This window comes from Falco punctatus, assembly GCF_963210335.1.
Source record: "Falco punctatus genome assembly, chromosome: 14".
Lineage (NCBI taxonomy): Eukaryota > Metazoa > Chordata > Aves > Falconiformes > Falconidae > Falco > Falco punctatus.
In genome coordinates, this window is record NC_137594.1 from 22,883,151 (window position 1) to 22,904,395 (window position 21,245).

At 51.4% G+C, this 21,245-nt stretch overlaps 1 protein-coding gene across 1 annotated transcript in view; it reads right to left on the bottom strand.

Moving 5' to 3' along the window:
• LOC308072974 (hydrocephalus-inducing protein homolog) overlaps window positions 1-21,245 on the bottom strand; it is a 135,533-nt gene that overhangs the window by 97,282 nt on the left and 17,006 nt on the right. The window contains exons 3-7 of the mRNA XM_080410617.1: window positions 14,729-14,860; window positions 13,460-13,585; window positions 11,715-11,822; window positions 8,201-8,335; window positions 1,326-1,525 (exon numbers count right to left, since the gene is read on the bottom strand). Coding sequence (XP_080266743.1) covers window positions 1,326-1,525; window positions 8,201-8,335; window positions 11,715-11,822; window positions 13,460-13,585; window positions 14,729-14,848 — 689 coding nt within the window. The 5' untranslated portion in view covers window positions 14,849-14,860. The remainder of the gene's footprint in view (window positions 1-1,325; window positions 1,526-8,200; window positions 8,336-11,714; window positions 11,823-13,459; window positions 13,586-14,728; window positions 14,861-21,245) is intronic.

Consider the following 21,245-nt stretch of genomic DNA (forward strand, 5'->3'; position numbering starts at 1 on the left):
GAAATCCCAGAGGGAAGCTGTACAGGGATTTATAAGGTCCTGCCTACGTATTTCCACAGTGAAAAGCAGCAGCCTGCTTGAATAGCATCCTGGAAGCCTGCTTCCATAGCCTTGCCAGGCTTTGGTAGGAGCCTCTTGGACCCTCACGTTTCCCAGCAAGAAGAGGAAAGAGCCTTCTCTTGACCCCTGTTTTCCTGGGGAAGAAACTGAAGCAACTCAGGTGCACTAAGGCAGACAGTCTTTGCTGTGTTCTGGACCTCAGCTCCTGCACCAAGACCTCTGAGACCAAGCAACTCTGAGCTAACTACCAGCCAGCTGAACTGGTTTCCTTGCAGGTGCAGTGTAAAAATGGCACTACCCTCTCCAGTTCAGCAAACTGGAAAACCAGTGACTGTCTTCTGAGACCAACAGGAACAGTGCAGGCTGTCCACAACGCCGCACACGTCACGCACTTGACCAGGAGACTGCCCAAATACCACGTGCTTGTGGCCTCCCAAGGAACGCGTATATTTGGCCAACAGGGCTACATACCCATTTCAGAAGGTACTGAAGATCAAGGAGGTTGCCGGTAGCTACTACAAAATGCTAGGGCACTTTCCAGGAGATCTGAGAGAGAGAAAGCTCTACAAAAGGCTCTCAACGCACGCACCAGGTATTTGCTGCACCTTTGGCCTGTGCCCCCGCTGTAAGGCATTCCTCTTTGGGGCTGTAGTGCAGCTTTGAAGCCGCTGCCAGCTCGTCTCCACTTACAAGCTCATTCTGCTGAAGAATATTGGATCCCAGGGACCAGATCAAACCTACTGGAAAACCAGGTTCTGGACCACACCCTGTTTCTCTCAGGGTCTCAATACCAATTGCTTTGATCTACAATCTCTGATTGCACTTGCTGCTCTAGACAAAGCTGCTGATAAATTCTTAAATGTCCCTTCCACCAGCTCAGAGCTTGCCCATTTCTTAACACTGCCCTTGGTCTGCAGGAACCGAGCTCCTAGAGCTGTTGTCTGCCCCGCAGGATCTTAGACAGCCCAAGGGCAGTCAAGCTGCCTTCCTACATTTGCTCTTGCAATCTAACAGAATCAATCTTGCATGACTCTGCACTGAAGACACCTTTGCGCTATAAAACTCCACTCTGCAGCTTGCAGAGTTTCATCAGATGTTGCATCATGCTTAAAACACTATAACCAACAGCAAAACCCACGTGCCCTGCCCATTTCCAGCCATGGCAGCAGCACGGCAGCTCAGGTGCTCCGGTTCCTTTTTGTCACTGTTTCCCAACTATATTATCACGCCACAGTGTTTTGCACAAAAAAAGATGAGCTCCCTACCTCTGTGTGCTGATGCAGTAGCGGGCCTCCCGATTACCAACGTTGCGAACCAGCAGCGTTTTCTGGGTGCTGTACTTCACAGGACAGGCTGAGAAGTTCAGCTGGTCAGGGAAGTCCAGGATAGCTCGGGCACCTATAGCTCGGATCGGCACAACAAACTTCTCCCTTTCTGTGAGGCAGATGAGCTCGTGGAAATAATCCTGCAGGGAAAGAAACAATCTCAGCACAACGCATTTAGCACCATCCCCACGGCAGAAGAAAAACTGCTGTTTTCTAGGACTGTTGCAGTAGCGTTCAATAATGTAATAATAGTACATTTTACCTTCATGACCTTTCATTCCAGTAGCATGACTTGCACAGGGTTGTTAACTTGCAAAGAAGAAACAAGCCCGCTGATTCACCCGCTTTCGCAGCAAGCTGGCAGCACCACAATTATCTGATGCTTTGATTCCAAGGCACCAAAACAGAGTCGCTTCACGCAAGGGATCACAGCACTAATGGAACCTGCTTCAATCGCCACCGCAGACTATTGGAAGCGCCACTGAGAACCCAGCTGTGCCACAGCACTAACTCCAACGCCAGCAACGCGGCGACCTCGAAGCTCGGCAGGGGATGCTCAGGTATGTTTTCAAAAGGACTTCACCACATACGTGAGCAACGGTCAGTCGCTGCGGAAATACTTCACAAGCTGGACACGGTAATTGCTGCGATGCCAGGCCAGTGTAGGGTACAGCTGTATTTCTCACCCCCTCCCACAGCCTTACAGGGCCAAGGCTGGGGACACGCACCCTTCAAAAGCCATCTGATCCATCTCCCCACACCAGAACCGGCTTAGCTCTGCACCCAAAGTGTCCCTCCAGATGTTTCACAGGTACTTCAAAGCACTAACAATTCCACCGCTGCCCTCAGCAGCCTATGGCAGCTCTGCACTACAATTCAAGAGAGCTCTGCCTAATCTCAGTTTCCCTTTACATCTCACCCCAGCCCCAGGGGACACAGACACAGCTTTGGCTGATGCCTTAATCGAACCCCTCCGTAAAGTCTGTTCTAGAGGAGTAAGTGACGGGGTGCCTGGTTAGCACACCCACCCCAGGCAGGCGGCATCGGGAGCTGCACACGGGGGACACTCAGACACCCCACCAGAGCAAAGCTGGCTGTGCAGTCCCAGCCACTGGCTCGTTCAGAAAAGAGCCAGGCAATCCCCCCCATCCCGGCTGCCTGGCGTTTAGCAGCAGGAAGGCAAATCAAATTACCAAAAGCATTTTACTGTAGGGATGAGCAGATCAGACTCCAGATGGATGGTGGGCACCGCTGGCTGCGCTGCAAGTACCACCTTGCCCCCACTGAAATCAGCGGGGAAACTGCTGCCCCAGGGCCAGGAGCCATTACCCCCAGCAGGCTCTTACCGATGAGCTGATCAAAGCTCTGCTTCTCATCAGTCACTCGCTGCCCTGATTTTTGCCCCGGTGCTTTTAACTCATTTGATATTCTTGTAATTGTTGAAGCAGCAAGCGCTTTGATTTAGGAACCACACACAGCAGCTAACTCCCTTCAGCAGAACTGATCCAGATTCCTCCACGGTTGGGATTTCCTGCTCCCATCCCTGTCCCCTCCAAGCCTGGAAGGGCCCTAAGGCAGCCAGCCCAGGCACAGACACGGACCCAGTGCTCCAACACAACAGCTGACACCCAGCGCCTCACCCACCACCCAGCGCCTCGCCCACCGCTAAGGTTGCCAAAACAGATGCTGCCCCCTCCAAGGCACAAAGAATAAAGAAGGATCTTTTTTTCTAGACATCTCAAACAGTCACCCTACAAACTGCACAAGGGCTTTTGCTTCTCCTATTTGGAAGGTAAAATACTAGCAAGGGAACTGCAGCAAGCAACCTGCAGGATTTAACATCATATTTCAGGCAAGGGTTTCATCTTCAGCAAGTCTTTCTCAATTAGCAATTTTGTACTCAATCGTGCAGCCCAAGCCCTCTAAAATAAAAGCTATGGGCAGCCCATATGACTTTAAAGCACCCATTATCTCCTGGGTACTTCACCTCCCAGACTGTTCAGATGCTCAGAAACTGCATTAGCAAATGGAGAGTGCCATTTGCTTTTGCTGTTGTTGTTACTTCGGCCACACTACTGTAACAAAGGCAAATCCAATTGAAAGCTACCTGCCTTAGTCAGTCTTGGCATGCATATTTACTTATCTCTCTCTTCCGGATGCCAGGTAGACAGAGGAGGATGCAAGTTCAGATCAGCAGGGAGATAAAAAAAAAAAAGGAACTTCAACAATTGGAGGTATTTGAGGGAAGTAAAAGGAAGTAATTGTCAAGTCGTTGTCATTGCTAAGGAGCAAATGGATGACAGCAAGGTAATTAAGAGCCCAAGAAATAAATCCCCCCCTCCCCCTAAAGCAAGCACTGGCAGCCTTCCCAGCTCCCTTGCTGGTGAGGGGCACAGGGACCACCTGCACAGCAACGCACAAGGAAAGGGAATTCTTTCTCCAGGGACCTGAAGGCAAGGCTAAAGCAGCAAGGATTTGGTTTCACAGAGACAACCACGACCTTGGGAGAGAAAGCTGCCTCTCGCCATTCATGCAGACGCACACCATGTCCCAAGCCCCCTCTCCAGGGACACCGTGGGACATGGCATCCCGTGCAAGGCTTGACTCAGCACTTCAGAGCGGGCTGACCCTTCAGCCACACTCTACCACCCCACCAAAGTGGGACCTTGCACCAGGCTGAATGCAGCGTCAGCCCAAACAGGGGGAAAGCCAAGGCAGGAGGGGTGCTAGGCAGAAGCTGGCTGCTTGTGTCGCTGTGGACCCATGGTCCCTTAAGCTTTTGAAAGCTGAATTGCCCGCCTGGGTGGGGAACGGGTTGCAGTCTCCACTGCAGCACTGCCTCGCGCTACCGGGACACTACCTCTGCTACACGCTTGCTTACAGCCTGGGCAACTGTTGAGACCAGTTCAAAATCTTGTTCTGCTTCGCAACTGCAAACCCTTAGCAGACTGTTTAAGACCACGTTTCTAAATAAACATTCCTGGATGACAGAGGGGCTGCAACCCATCTATGCTCTAAAGTTTCTTGTGTTTAGACACAGCTTCAGGCTACAGATTTTCATGAAAACATGACTTCATCCTTCATACAACTCCCCTCTCCATTGCAAGGATGACACAGACAGTTGTACGATGGTTCCCCTTCTCTCACTCCCCTTTGACAAGCAGTAAGTTACAAGCTCTGGCCTTCCAGGTATTGCCACTGGCATCTGAACTGGCACCCGCTGGAACTGAAGCAGCTGCTCATCTCTGATGTTGTTTCAGGCTCTCTGCAAACTCAGGGGCTAAAGGTAATACTGCCACAGCGATATCAACCTTAGCTGCCCACAACACCACACTCAGATGTCAGATTTCCTGCATAACCCATCCCAAATCCTGCACTGAATTCCTTGCAGCAGCCAACTTGCACAGAAAAGATCCTTGTAGCATGAGGTCACACGGCAAGCCAAGCAGGGAAAGCTCCCGCTGAAACCCTGATATCAAAGGCTGAAAAATAGGGGCCGTGACAAGAGAGGAGGGACTGGAGGATGAAGATCCAGTCGCAGGAGAAGGGGGTGCCCCTGCGCCTGCCCCCCTCAGCTGCCGGTTCGCAGCACTCTGAAATGAGTCGCTTAGCTCCAGGTTCGTTTGGCACCGGGCCATTTGCCTTGGTCTTCTGCCCCTTTCCTCCCCACACGAGCCATCTGGAAAGTATACTTGGAATAGCTTCTGGGTGCTACAAAGCATCTAACAGGGCTGCGCTGAATTGTGAAGGACTTCATTTCAGTAATGCAGTAACTCACTGTCCTGTCGTATTTCATATTAATCAATGAGCATTAATTCAGTCTCCACCGAGCACCAGTAATGAATTTCACAAACCTCACAGACTGAGCTGGCATTGCCTGAAAATAATGTATGGCTACAGTGAAAAGAGCAAGAGGGCAAAACAGAATAAGCTGTGCTGGTTTTATATGCTTCTTACTTCCTTCTTCCTTTACAATAAACTATTAATAAGCCTGAAGGACACACAAATGCAAGTGTTTCTGTCTGTTGTTTATCTGCCAGTCAGTGTCACAATGGTTCAGCCGAGACTGTCAGACCATAACGCAAGGACACGCGGGAACATGGGCTGGCACGAGAACACCCACGCTGTACAACTGGAGCCACAAAACAGAAACGTGCAAATCAGAAGCAGCAAGAGTAACTAAGTGGCAACGCTGCCCAGCAGAAAAATTAGCATTTCATTTATAACACAAGTGCCAATAAACCAAGAGACACGTCAGCTGTTTGTTTATTTTCTGACAGTCCAATCACGTGGCACATTCCAAAATGACTGCCAGACAGCAGGAAACTGTTCATTTTCCAAGAAAGGGCTACGTGGCACACAGCATTTCAGCCACCAACAGCTCACGTGGCCCTAGTGCTTACGGCTTGGCTACAACTGTACTCCTTTGAATCAGAAGTGAAGTCACTCAAGTCAGACTTACCCCAGGGAAGAACAGATTCAAAGCAAGAGAATTATACAAACCAACTCCCCATCAGGAAGACCCGCATCCCAGTTCACTGGGTTACCCACAGTCCCTGTGGATCGTGCAGCATCAGGGATGTAGGGGTTGTTCAAAGGCAGCACTCCTGAGCCTTCCACAACTAACACACAGATACTCTGCAGGCAAGCAACTGCAAGCCCAGCGCAGGTGGCTTTACAGAACCATTTCCCAAAGCCTGCCTCTTGGCCAAGGGCTTTGCAAGGTGCTCTGCGCCTCCTGACCACGCTGCGGATGCATTTCTAGCTCAGCTACAGCACTCTGGCACTTCGCTGACTCACGCTCCATCAAGTATGAGACAAAACGTTCCGTTTGTACAAAATTCTGGTTCTGCTGCACAATCCCCATGTGCTCCTCACCAAGCAGCACACATCCCTCCCCCGATGCCCTGCAAGGAGCACAAAACCCAGTTCGGCAGAAACCACCACAGTATCACTGAAGCTGTGCAGAGGACCTCGCTGGCACAGCTCCCTAATGCCACACACTCACCAGTTCAAGGGCAAGACAAGGGACAAAGTACTGGACATTAGTGCTCCTGGGGGTTCTCTCACCCTACTTCTATTTGTGGTGATGTTCATCTGTTGCTCTGCTGCTTCTCTCTAGTTGAAGAGCAGCAATTTGCCCTTCATGGGAACCAATTTACTTCCACACCCAAAATGAATGCTAATTCATACTAATAAATCACATTTTAAAAGAAGCAGCGTCCTCTGCAAAGCCTGCCTCAGTGAGATTAAGCTCTTATGTCACTTGGGCAGTATGGAGAACTGCCCTAGGCCAACGTCATTGTTACCTTCCGTACGAATGATGTAAACCATTTCTCAGTCCCTCCCCAAAGGAGCAGATCATTTCACAAGCTCGGGGAGCCAGGGACCGCAGGGCATTTCCTCTCTAGTTTGCTACAGCCACGCTGTTTGAGGATAGGACAGGGCATTAAACTAAATCTAAGCAGCGAACACAAGATGAGAGAACAGCTGTGCCCAAAGGGATCCTGCGCCTCTGGCCTGGCGCAGAAGCATCAGCTGGCTCAGAGCGACCCCCTAACCTCGCCTCGCCCACACAGTCACACAAAGAACCCTGCCAAGAGGTAGCAGAGTGCTGGTGCAAAGAGTCAGCCTGCCTGTATTCCCCTGCAATGCTTCCTCCCTTCCATGCCATGTGCTAAACCCTTCTGCATTAACAAGCCTCCAGACAACACTGTCGGCCCTTCACATCACAGCACAGTGCCAGGCTTGCCAGAGCCACAGCACCGATGTTCCAACTCCAAGCAAAAGCATGGCACATGGGGCAGGGAATAGGTGCCAGCTGACACAGCAGCCACAGCCACATGCACGGAGGCACAGCCACACCAGCGTGACTGCCCAAAGGCTCCGGGGTAAGTGTCTGCCTGCAGATTCTACCTGCCCCTTCAATGCCTGGGTGTGCTCCAGATGTCTCTGTCATCTGCAGCACACCGACCCCCTGCTGATTAAAGACATCTAGAGCTCAGCTCAGTGCGACTGTGCCAGGCTGGCTCCCTGCCACGAGCACAGCGCATCTTCTCCCCTAGAATCACAGCTGGAGCACAGGCAGGCAAGTATCCTCAGGGGCAGCACCAGCGGCAAGGCTGGAACACAGAGGCTATGAAAAACCATCACCTTCGCTCCAGCCCAGAGTGAGGCAGGGAACTGGTTGCCAGATGGGAAAGAGGAAAGCTCTCTGCATCTATTCACTCCTCTAGTATTTTCCATCATAATTAAGCCCCTAACACTGAGTAGAGAGGTGGGATGGCTAAACATCAACACCCCTCCCAGCCATTTTCCTACTGTCCCACGTGCACCTTCCCCTGCAAACGCCCAGGAAAGCACAGGGAGGGAACGCACAGCTCGTCAGTCCCTGCTGCGGTGGCATCGCACGGTGCTGCCAGCCAGGATGTGACCAGCCGCAGGCTGCCTGACCACAGCCTAGAGCAAACCTCGCAGCACAGCACGGGCTATAACCCGTGTGCAAGGCAAGTGCCGGCTTCAGACAGAACGTTCCACTGTCTCGCTGCTGTGTCCAACGTGATACACATTCCAGTGACTCCAATTTTCAAAGGTGGTGGTCCTCACTCTGATCAGGCTCAACTTCGTGTCCTCCAAACAGGTCAATTTTAAATAGGCTTTTGTATTTATAATTACCAGAGCAAACCCATAACCATACAGCAATGGACAGATATTAGCAGTGCCACAAACCCCACAGCAGACGCCCTGTTCTGAACCCAGCCCCGCAGGTTCACCTCCCGCTGAAGGCACCCGTCTCTTGGGACCTCCAGTCTCACCTTGTTCTCATCGGGGGTGAAAACGATGCGGAAAGTCGCAAGCATGCCAGGTGGTACTTTGCGGCACACAGCATGGTGGCTGATCAACTTGAAATAAGGTGAGCTCTCCAAGATGACCTTCAGCAGCTGAGGAACCTGCAGAAAAGGTAAGAAAGTATGATTTTGCAGCTTGTGGAAACAGGAGGAGAAGAGACCTGCCGACAGCCTTCCTTCACCACCTTTCCAAAGCACTTTTAGCTCTGGAGGTACGTGCACATAATACACAAGAGTCAACATTAATCCCTTCTGCCTGGGCAAAATAGCTCAAGGCCAGAGGTAGCAGGGCAATGAAGGAAGGGCCAAGCAGGGAAGACACCAGCAGCACCGAGATATAATATCTGAATCAAGCCACCCGTGTATTCAACAAGCCCAAAGAACCTGCCGGCTTCTGCCCATACACATCCAGGCAGTCATGCCCCTAGAAGGGGACTGTGTTATCTGAAGGCCAAACAGTACGTGTTAATCCTGGGGGAAGGAAGAAATGCACTTTAACGTGCTGGGTTTGAGCGGGGCACTCAAGCTGCGGTGCTACAGTCATGCGGGCAGACCACACATACTATGGCCTCACTGGGAATAAAAGCAGGCCTGAAGAGCAAAAGGAGGAACATGGGAAGACAAAGAGACAACCCCACAAACTGAGGATGGCTAGGAAAATTCAAAGGGAGCTGTAAAGAAGCAAGGGAGAAGCACAATATACTACAAGGAAAGGCTGATGCAGAGGATGAGAGCCGGCAACTTGCCAAAGTGATGGAAAGCCAGGCGACCCCCCAGGCTGTGCCTACCGACTATGGGCTCCAAAGGCATCTTCTGCCTCGAGATACATGACCGGCACTGACTGGCGCTGGAGTCTCAGTTTTAAAAGCCAACCTCTGCTCTCCAGAGGCTCCTGCTGCCTGTGACATTAGCCAGGCAGCTGCCAGCGCAGGCAAGCCAGATCCCTGGGGACCCCTGCCCACCCCCAGCAGTCCCTGCAGGCACCCTGCTGCACGGTTCTGCCCTCTGGGACACCACCAGCACACAGACAGCACACAGGCATTTCTCAAGCACATCGAGAGTGACCCCTGAGCACCAAATCTCAAAGCCTAAAGCAGGTGATTTGGACTCACGGGCAGCTTCACTGACAAACAACCCCCACAGGAGGCTTGGAAAAAATGGAGGCTCATTCTGCACCACCCACCCGAGCCTGGTAACCCGTGGCCAAGGCAGTCCTGAACTCTCCAAACGCCCTTGGAACCCAACAGGGTCCTGAGGCAGTGGGTTCCAGGAGCCAGTTTCACAGTGCACACAAGCAGTTTGGTCACCAAGTCCCTTAGGAGAGGAGCACGTGTGGCTAAGACCTTCAGCAAAAGCCACCCAGAACACCTGAGGGTGCTGAGGAACAACCTGAAGACAGAAAAGCAATTGTACAACACAGGTAAGAGCAGTAAGTATATAGCGAAGCACTTCTGTAGTTGCACGATTACAGAGCCTCTGTTTGGAATATATTTTGCTGTCAGCTGGATTTTTAGGGGGCAAAAAACTTCAGGCTGCTGTGCAGTATAAGATTCAGAAGAATCTGGGAAACCAGCGCGAAAACTCTGAGACAGAGCACAATGCTGCTCTTCTCCAGGACATTGCCAAAAGCCAACAAAATTAGAATAGAACACCCTCTCAGGATTATCATCTCTACCTTTCTGTATTTAAAACATACCAAGGACTTTCCTTAGAGCTGATCTTACTTTTACACCCACGCTCTCCAATGGCTGAGGTCTTACCGGCTTCAAAACTAGTTCGGTTTGGAAAAAACCCACAGTCACACACTGCCTCCCCCTTTACAGGGCACGTAAATCCCAAGGCACAGCTGGACAAGTTTATTATTCCTTACTGGGAAGGGCAGAAATGTTATGCAGATGTTCTTTTCCACCTGAGGAAGCATGAACAGAGCAAATCAACTGTTTGCCTGTTGGCTGGTACTTGGCAAAGATAACCATTTTGAGGTGCTGCATGGATAATGGAGCAGATGAAGCCAAAAGACTCAGTGGGAATGAAGGAGAGAGTAGGAAGAGAGAAACTGAGGCACATTTTAATTGGGGAAGAAGATACCTACAGCAAGGGGTGCCCAAAACCCAGTGCAGACCACACCAGTGGCATTCCCTGGGTGCAGGCACCCATGCCACATCTCACCCATGTTCCCAAGTTAAATGCCAGACCAGGAATGGTGCAGTACTCTCCAGGAATAACTGAGGGACCACACACGCATCCTTCCTAGCCAAAGGGTCTTCCCTTTTCGCCCACATCCCTGTCAAAACCTGTTCTGTCAGGAGTTACTTGGACTTCTCCCGCTGTCCTTCCACCTGCAATATGCCTTGGCAGCTTTTTTTTGTTGTCCACCTGTTTGTCCCCCCCAGCAGGTAAATCTGGAAATCTGGGGGGAATTCACCGGCTCCTGCGCACACTTCCATCTTCCCATCCCACCCTCCCCTCACGCATACCTCTTACTCTTCGTTACAGAAGAGTATCCTTAACTACACCTCTCTTCCTGACCTTTCTCTGCCGCCAGGTGCACTTACTGCTACAGATCAAGAGAAACCCTTGCGTGTAGGAAAACGCGCAGGTTGAGAACACCGAGCTCAGCTCCTTTCCTCCCTCTGCCTTTTCCCACCAGCTTGCTCTTGGCACATGCCTCATTCCAGCAAATGTTTCCCCAACTGAAATTCAAAAGGTCTCAACTTCCCTCTTTACAGTGGAACAAAACTGCTGACATTTTCCAACTTTTCCATTTGCAACTTCCTTGGGAAATCTCAAAATGATCAGGTTTTTCAAGCAAAGGTGGAGACCTCTGAGGGCACTCGACTCTGAATGTGCTGTGGCTCTCCTAAGGGGAAGCAGAGCGTCACGTTGCCTCAGAAAAACCTGAGCAGAACCCAATTAAGCTTAGCAGGAGCCTGAAGCGGCACCTAAAGGCCTCCCACTGCTTCTGCTACATCAGTCTGTTTCCACTGCTGTTTCAAAACACCTTTCCTGAAGCGCTGTTACCACTAATTATAACTTACTCCAGCATAAAGCAGAGAAGACTCAGCCCCTGCGCTCTGACAGCCCGTTCAGCTCTCTGTGCAGCTCACCCAGAGGCAGAGGTGCCCTGTGGAAACCAAGATTAACCACGGAGCCACCAGGATGCGGTGCACACTCGAGGGAAAGCACGAGGGCAGGGAAGAACTGTACAGCCCTCAACATTCCCAGCCATCCAGGGCTTTCAGGGGGAAGGATGCTGACTAGAAAAGCTCCTTTCAGTTAGGTACTACCAACACACAGCCAAAATCACAGGGAGAAACCTCAGCATGGCAAGATTTCCACCATCTTGCAAAATAAAGGTCACGAGACCTTTTACTCCAGATGCGCTGTGCTGCAGCAGGTGACTGGCTGTGCTGTGCACCGCGCAGACAACACTGCTCTCCAGTTCCAGCACAGGGTTAAACTTCCACATCCCAGCACCTACCTTGTCCATGTTCCTCAGAATCAGTGGCACTTCATAGACCTCACAGGGGACGTAGCTCTGGAATACCACCTCTGATGGGAAAGGCTGGAACGAGCGCTGTTTCGAGAACTGCAGATGCAACAAAGAGTTTCAGCCGCTGGGAGAAAGATTCATCAATCAGAGAATACTACATCGGTTGCCAGTGAAGTACAGTCTCTCGGTGAGTACACCTGCACAGCTCACGCCAGGGGAACGGCAGCTCACCCACCTGTGCTCTGAGCAGATCAAAAGTTTCTGGGCCGCACTGAGCAGGCTCAAGCGAGCAGCTCTCTTGCTGGCCGTTTCTCCAGATTTCCTGCTCCAAAAGGCAAGGCAGCACTTAGCCCAGGGCTCTGCCGGAGGTAACACGGTCACACCGCTCCAGAGCACTTACTGCAAGAGCCGTAAGCACTCGTGCAGCAAGTCAAAGCCAAGAATTTACAGGAGACTCCATGGGAAACAGTTTGGGGATTTATCTTTGCTCTGAGACAGAGTGACCAAGTCCAACCCATCCTCAAATCTCTTTTTTGATACACAGCCTAGAAACCATGAGGAAGAGAAGACAGGCCAAAAAGGAACACCGCCGTTAAGAAAGCAACAGATGAGGTGTAAGGTTCAGCTCCTTCCCCAGCACTACTGCGCAACTTGAGTAAGGCTGGACTTGGTATCTCCTTTTCCCATGAGCTCTCGACGGATGCTTCATTACAGTCCATTATTGCCACGTTATTTAATACCACTACAGAAGCGTGCCTGATGACACACAGAAACAGCAAACACCTACAGCGCAGAGGCATTACTTGGAGAAAATCCCTCCCTGCTTTGTCTCCCCCCTTCCAGCTGAACTCTTCACACTCACAAGACACAGGCACATCTCCTGCTTCTGCACAGGAGTCAGGGTCGTGCTGAAGCCAGCAGCCACAGCACCCGGCCAGTTCTGTGCGCGCTCGTCTGAGGCATTCCCAACCTCACGTGCTGTCTAGGGCAATCCCCAACCAATTTGTTACAGGTCTCTTGCTGGCAGTTTTCCACTCAACAGCCTACCTCAGTCACCTACCCCTTTGGAACGTGCGTTATACTAAGCAGATGTGTAAGAAGAGCAGCTTTCAACATACGTGTAAGCAAACACTGATCCAGATAAAGCACACCCGCTCCCCTCTGCCCAGCGCCATTCCCCTGTGTACCTGGCAGCCTGCAAAATCTAACACCCTGTAAGGGTCCCACTCGTCGTTCCAACCCAAAGCATTCATGCAATTGCTTGAGCTACATCTTGAGCAGTTACCGTAGGCCCTCAGCCCTCAAAGGCCAACGCTGCCACCACTGAGGCCATCCGATGACCCCAAGCGTTTGACAGAGACTACACCAAACCAAGGGCTGCCTATTTCAGCAGGAGGGTGGGGAACTGCAAGCTTGCATCCTTGAGTCCCGCCCCAGCCTTCCCCCAGTATCATGCTTCAGCCACAGAAGCTCATCTCCAGCAAAAGCCCCCAACTTCAGCAGAGGTGCTTTATATGGGCTTAGTGCAGGCCAGGACTTCAACAGCTCACTGGGGGAAAACGTTTCACCTTTCCCCCAGCAGAAGGAACTCCACCACCACCAGCAGCAGTTTGAAACGACAACAGGACTTAGCCGCCAAGGTATTTAGGTAAGCTGGAGGCAAGCCTGTCACAAGCATAGGCCCACTTCAAATGTCACGTCAAACAGCAAGGAAAAGGGCAAGAAAAGGCTACCTTATGACAGGAGGCTTCGCTCATGTCGAGAAGCTGGGTAATCTGGGGCTGCCGCATGTCCCGAGTGCTGGCCAGCCTCTGCTTGGTGGTAAGAGACATCTCCTTCAGGAAGGCAGAGGGAGTCAGCTGAAATGCAGAACACCAGCAAGAGCTACAGAAATGCCTGCATTCAGAAAGGCTTTTCTTGTTCAAGAACCACTGATGAATAATTTGTGATCACAGCCACTAGGATAGTCCTGGAAGTCCCATAATTACCTGCTGAAATATTTAACATCAGTAAATTAATGATAGAGAGCGGAATACACATGCTCCAACCAAGTGGCTCTGTCCCATTAGCTTCTCCTTCGTGATTTGATGTGACATATGTTGGGGGATTTTGCTCTTCGGGCATTTGTTTCCTCTTTAGTTTTGCTGGATTGAGCCAGTGACCTTTGAAGAAAGTCGGGAGGAGTTACCAGCAACCCCCTAACTCCATCCTTGCACAACGCTCACAACCACCACACGCGTGGAGACGTCACTGCTGGGTGAGTCAGAGGAAAGCAGAGAAGCAGTGTTGTGCCAAGACCGAGGTGGAGAGGAATGGTTCCAAGTTTTAGTTATCACTTGTTTTCTCTGTTCTGGCCTCCGAGACCCCTCCACAGAAGTATGCAGAGAGATCTCCTCGACAGAGCCTCAGCACCAGGTCGCCCTCAGTCAGGTGAGCTCTGGTCAGCAAAGGACGTCTGAGGATGGGAAGGAGGAATTGCCCTGACTCCGCTGCTGTCTGCAGCGCTGGGTCTGTGCTCTACACAGGATACAGGACAGAACAACTGGTCTGGAACCTGTTCCATCTGGGACCAGCCATACCTCTCAAAGCCTTTGGGCAGAGTTTGAGCAGCCCACCACATGCCCAGCTGCCTGGAGGGCAGGTATGGTCAGAGCAGCGCTGGCAAGCATCCCGACGTGACAAAACATTGCTGCCCACACAAAGGGGACAGAACGAAGCACACGCTCATGCTTCAGCTATGCCGGTGCAATGCCCGGTACATCCATTTAAACTGGCTCCGGTGGCACATCCAGACAGACTCTGGGCTTGCCCTGAAGCAGCACACAGTCCATCCCCTACTGCACCATGATGGCCACCTCCGACAGAAGCATGGCAGCAGAGAGACGGGGAGGTGGTGTCCAGCTTCACAGTGCGGCCAGACAACAGGAGGGGCAGGTAGAGGAAGGACGCGGGGGCAGTTTCCAGCCTTACACAGCTCCTACCTGGCCGCAGCAGGTACTTACAGTTGCAGGCTTCTCCGTCTCTCTGGCTAGCTTCAGATTACAAGGCACTACCACTTGGCTCGGGAATCCACCACCCATCCTGGAGGACCCCGTGAACCAGCAGGGCTTTCCAGTGGCCATGCCTCAGTTGACCTGGAAGGAACAACAACAGGACTTTGAAAATCCAGAATCCCCTTCATGGCAGACCCAAAGGAGACAGCTGTGTCTCCAGGCTTTGGCATCCTTCATAACTGGACAGCAGGCGGCCTCCCCACCCTGTCTCATCATTAGACCATGTTTAAGCAGAAGAGTTAAGATTGATAGAAGTAAAACCCCACAACAAACATTCCCTGAGCCAAAACAGCCTTTTGCTGTGGGCGCAGTCCCACAAGCCACATGCACACATCAGAGCCTGCTGGCATTTCTCACCTTCTCCCCCCAACTTCCATCTATTTTGGAACTATTTACTGGAATTTTTATCCAAATCTCAATTAATGCCAAAACTGTCCTTTATTACTCTTCAAAAGTTTTTCGGTGGGAACAAAAGAGAAATGTCACTTCACTGCTTCATTTTGCAAAAGCAGCTGACCCAATGCGACTCTGCGCCTGACCCTACTAAGTGCTCAGAGTATTAGGAACAACCTTAAAGCCGGGGATCGCTGCTGCCCTGAGCATCAAAATCAGACCGCTCTCCTACTTTGCAAACCGAATGCCCACCCTTTGTGCAAGGAGGTTGGTGATGGTTTTAACTAATGGAGCATAGAGCTCAGTACTCTGATTATCAACTATGGTTTCTCAAAGCTAATTTGGTTAAGTTACAAAAATGATCCAGCAAATAGGACTCCTTCCAGGCATGAAATTGCCACAGTGACCAAGAGCCTTTCTCCATGGAGAACGAGGGCCCCTTTTTTCACTTATTAACACCCAAACTCAAGGCTCCCTACAGGCATTCGAGGCTGTAACAGCAGAAAGAAAAGCATGAACCCATTCAAGCTGCATGAGCAATTAGCTCAAATATAAACGCAACGTATGTGAAAGCAGGGCCACTTATAGGCTATCCTCATGGCAGCTCTTCTCCAGCATCCTCATCCTGCAGGCCACATGGGTTAACAGGTCCACGGGCCGTTCTTCTTCTATCACCAGCCTGCTGACAACCTCTCCATCTGCATCTCAAAAAGTGCGGGTGCAAGAAAGGGAAAGAGGAGAAAACACCCCCAGAAAGCGGGTCTCAAGCACCGACAAAAATCAAAGAGAAGTATGTACAGCACTTACTAAGCACTACTTTGGACTAGAAATCATTTCCCCTCCCTTTCTGGCTAACTGGACCAAGGGACGGATGGATTTGCCCACTTGTTTTATGGGACTTGAAAGACCCAGCTCTACCCTAACATTTTTTGACATCCTGAAATTAAGCAAAAACTCACAGATCCCACCCCCTCCTGCTCCCTCCTCAACTGTCACAGCCTTGTCAGGCAGAGCAGGAAGATTTTGCCAGCGTCTCCAGGAAAGAAAGACCTCAGAGCTTGACATTAGCTACAGTCTGCTCGTTTCTCTGCTGCCAAGTTCCTCCCGCTCCAGTGCAGGGGCACAGCGCACTGCACAGGCTCCGGGTGCTGTGCCCAGAAGCGCCTGAGATCAGCAGCATCGCACCCTGCAAGCAGCATGTCGGGAAAGGTCCACTGACCCCATAAGGGGGGGGAGGGGGGGTTACCCCCTTAACGACCTCCACACCAAGGGAGCTGACGCATGCTCAAGCATTTGTGGCTTTGGGGGTTTTACAGCTCTCGAGTGGAGACTCTGCATTCTGCCTTCAGCTTCCACAGTATCGCAGCTGGTCAGCTTGCTCGCTGCTCTGCCCAAACGCCTTGATAAAGTTACAGCCTTGCAAATCACTGCAGTGCATTATTCCTTAAACATCTCGCCCCGCATATAGTGTGGCCATATTACAAAGTACCCCTTAGAGCAGCATTTGTTAATGTTCTACGAGCTTCAGGTAAATTCATCCAGACGCTGCAGACAAGCTACTCATTTCTTTAAGGAGTACAGAAAAACCTCCACGCTGACTTACAAAGCAACAACTTAATTCCTATTTTGCTTGCCTGGGGAGGACCCCAGGCACATCAACGCAAAAGAACACAGGCAAATCACCGTGTTGCCACAGCTCCAACAATGCCTTTGGGGTGTCCTCTGTTGTTGCACCTGGTGAGTAGCCACCTAATGAGCTTGTTCCAATTAACCGTGCACACATCTACACACATGCCAGCCGAGGACATCCAACTTACAAGGCCATCTCAGCTGCCAGGGAGCTTCACGCATTTTCAGCAGAGCATACGGCATAAACAAACGCTTCCCATGAGACTCGCGGCCACAAGCAAACCAAATCAGCACATCTGCTCGGCAGGGAACCAGGAACCCTCCGCTGGAAAACCAACATACATTAATTATCTGGGGCTTTACAGTCCGGTCAGGGAAGATAAAAGCTGGCTCTCCAGCCAGCTAGCTTGTGGCAACTCACTGCAACCCGTCTCCCACATGGTGTCCAGCCACAAATCTGAGCGGGAACTGCAGAGCTCAGGCAAAGCAGCCTCAGATATGACACCCCGGTGCGCTCCAGGCTCCAAGACAGAAGTGCTCTAAAGAAAGGGAACCAGACACTGGGTGATGCTTCCTGCCTCAGAAGGCAGAACTTCAAGACAGACATCAAGGTGAGACCCATCAGGGCTCTCATGCTTGGCCTCAGATGCACTCACAGGGCTGCCACCATGTGCTCCTGCCCACCACTCCCCCACCTCAGAAGCAATGCCAGAGCCTCCCTGGCTCAGCACCAAAGTGACTCCTGCCTGCTGCAGGCAAGCAGCACAGCTGGAGCCAGGTTTCACACTCAGAGGACTTGACAAAGCAGCCGCAGGTGCTTAGCAAGGGAAACCACTAGCTGCAAAGTGCCTTCATGGAGCTGCGTGGCAGAAGCAACATGGAACCTGTGCAAAGCCTGCAAGCACCTCAGCATCCAATGCTGGCATCTCAGCCTGCTCTCAAACCCAACCACCCTGCTCCCACACTCAGCTGCGTCCCTGCCATCGAACTCCTCTGGTTTTCCAGCCCAAACCTTTCCGCCTTCCCAGTGAGATGGAGGGGGCCAAACCCATTCCTCAGCCCTGCTCGTCAGCCCAGACAAGGTCACTTCCACATCTCCTAGCAATGCTGCCTCCAGAAAGCAAGTGAGAAAAAGCTTGATCTGCAGGCTAGCAGCTAGCATGCTTGAGAGCTAAGGAAAACCCTTGGCTGGGGGGGGGGGCTCTGCTCCCTGGATTACAAAGTCTTTTAGCTAATGACTCATGTCCAGCACATAAGGAGCCTCTGGAGAAAAAATTAAAAAGACCAGGATAATCTTCAAGGTGACAGAAAAGGATCTGTTTCATGATGTGGGCTCACAGCTACTACAGAGATTCCTTGAGTCAGGTTAGGCAGAAAAGAAGGGTCTGCACAGGATCATCCTGCTCCCAGGCAAGTGTTTTGGCCATGAGCTACATTAAAGATAAATAAAAGCACCTCTTCTCCTTAGGGCAGCAGTATTAACCTCTGAACGCTGCCTGGCTCACGATACGGGCTAGGGCTGTACAGCCAAAGTATGTGCAGGCACAAGGCAGGGCTTCATGTCTTGAAAAGTCAGAAAGCTCAACCAATGCAGGCACAGAGTGGCCCTTCAGCACCCGTGAGCTTGGCAAAAGCTGTGCCGAGGAACACTTTGATGAGAGCACTTAGATATGGCCCTAAAGCATCCAAATCCCTTTGTGTGCATGTCCAACAGCTTCCCTCTATAAATGAAACTGAACCGCTCTCTGATGATACTGTGCTCAAACAAGACAGGAAATTAAGAACAAACAGCAAAATCCTTAATGCCCACTAGGAGAAAAAGGGCAGTTTGACGGAAAGGCACAGCTCTGTCCATACAGATCCTGCAGCTGTCACCATGCCATGTGCCAGTGCTCCTGTTCCGAAGGACCCCACGTCACTGTTCCGAAGGACCCCACGTCACTGTTCCGAAGGACCCCACGTCACTGTTCCGAAGGACCCCACGTCACTCGTGCTGCAGCACCAGCACCAGCCTCTGAGCCGGTCTGACACCAGCCGACTGCTCTCCAGGCAGAGGCTGGGGATGGACCCGCACACTGCGCTACAACACACTACGCCCAGCTTTTCTGGTAGGAGGACAGACTGGTGGCTCAGTCTTGCTTTGGCATACACAATAAATCCTCTTTTTCCTTCCGCAAAGATAAACCATCTCTCTCTGGAGTAACTGCTTAATTTGCTTTTCTATTACACTTTGCTGCAAGAGCAAGACAAGGAGATCCGTTAAAAGTGAGAATCAGGATGCTATTGAACAATTTTGTTCAGTTAAACCATCTTGCCCTGTTCAGGCTTAAGTAGCATCATCGCATTTCTCGCTTAGAAATCACCTGCTTACCTATAATTACCATATAAACAGCATCTCAAGGAAGCCAGGAAAGGAGAAGCAGATTTTCCAAGACTACTCTTTTGCCCCTCCAGCCCGCTGCTAAGTGGTTGAGTGCTTTCTAAATCAAGCCTTGCTATGCAGGAAGCCTCACCTGTCACCTTTATATTCCAGTCCCCCTCTATTTTACCACTTTGATTCTGCCATCCTGCAATTTATTACAAAAGCTCTACCATAGCCAAGATAATTAATAGGAGCCTCACGTTATACCTTCCTGTTATTTCTTTCAATAAACTTCAGCTGCCAGCTGACACTGAGAGCAACCAAGCTCACTTCCAAGGGTCTGCTGGAGATCCCTAGCCTCACGTACTATCATTTACAGTAACTCTGGTTCCTGCCTGAAGTATTTACAGTACTATTGTCCCTTTCCAGGCTGCCTCACCCAGCATTTGATCTCGGCTACCCCTAGCTTTGCAGATTTGCAACTCCCTCTTTATTTACTCTTCTTCTGGCACCTGGACCGCAATTCATAGAATCATTTAGGTTGGAAAAGACCCTTCAGATTGAGCCCAACCATAAACCTAACATTGCCAAGTCCACCACTAAACCATGTCCCTAAGCACCACGTCTATGTGCTTTTTCAATACTTCCAGGAACAGTGACTCTTCCCTGGGCAGCGTGAAAAAGCATAAGACCAGTAACCTCCATTCTGCTGATCTGCAAGAATTTGTTAATCCACCCTTTAAATGCACACCAAGATGGAGCAAGGAACACTGCCAGCAGCCCTAAACACCACTCACTCCCCTTGTTTCTGCACCATCGACTCGCAGCGCACAGCACAGGCTGCACGGTGTTCACGTACCCACCAGCTGCCTTCACCTGCCAGGGCCCTGAAAGCTCGGGCATCAGCCGAGTTGTCCAAAATGCTCCTATGAGCCTTAATCCAACCCAAAGTGGTGTTAGAATCTCAGTCTTCAAAACTTCCTCAGTGAAAAGTTACGTATATTCATGCCCAGTTGTCACACAGGAGTTTCTACCTCTGGGAGAGCATAAACATTAACTCAGTTTGAAGACACCAGAGTGGAGGCAGGGAAACAACCAAAAGCAGAAACACAATCCCCCAAGCCGGCCTGGGCTGGCTCCAGCCTTCTGCCTGCTTCTCCAGCACACACACACACATTACTGGCTGCCAGAAGAGTAAATATTCTGCATTTCCTGGATTGCTGCTGGAATACTACAGCACTGGCTGCAACCCCAAGGTGTCACAGAGGAAGCTTTGGCTTCACCACCAAGTTACTGCTCATCCTTCAGTGAAGGGGTGAGGCTGGACAGCCTGTTAAGAATCATCTGCTCCCTCCTGGAGTGCTCTAGCCTCTGCATTTTCTCTAGATGTATACACAAATTGCTTTTTCTCAGAAAGTCACCTATGGATTTAAAATGCAAGGAAAGCAGTGAGCTTTGCAGTCACTTCTACCTGGGCCATCTGTCCGATTTTTCATCGCGAGCCTTCACAGCATTTTGTAGACAGAGCAAGAATAACTCATCTCACCCCGCATTTACAGACAGGGCAACACAGGGAAAAAGCAAGATGAGGAGGGCGAGAGCAGCAGCAGCTAAGCAGGCAGCTTCCATCCCCTCCACGGTTAACCCAGTCCGGATGCAGGCACATCGACATCCCGTGGGAACGGGAAGCAAGGAAGAACCAAGTTTTCTTTCAGGGAGCAAAGCTCGCTCCCCGTCCGGCTCGGGAGGGGAGGAGAAGGGGCTCCAACTGCCGGTGCCTGGCAAGGGATGTCTGCAGCCTCCAGGTGCCTCAGGAGCCCCCCCCTCCCTCCACAGGCAGCCACATCCCCCACACCCTCCCCCCCACAAGCAGCTTCCTTGCAGGGACACAGACCCCGCCGGAAGATGGGCACAACCTCCTGCCGGGAGGCGTTTGGCAGGAGCCGTGTCACCCCGGCCCAGGCACAGCCCTGCCTCTGCGTCCCCCGCTCCGAGCTGCCCCCAGCCCCGCTCCCAAGCCCTCCCACCCGCAGGTGGCCCCGGCACCGAAAGCCACCCGCCACCTCACCGGCGGGGCCGCAG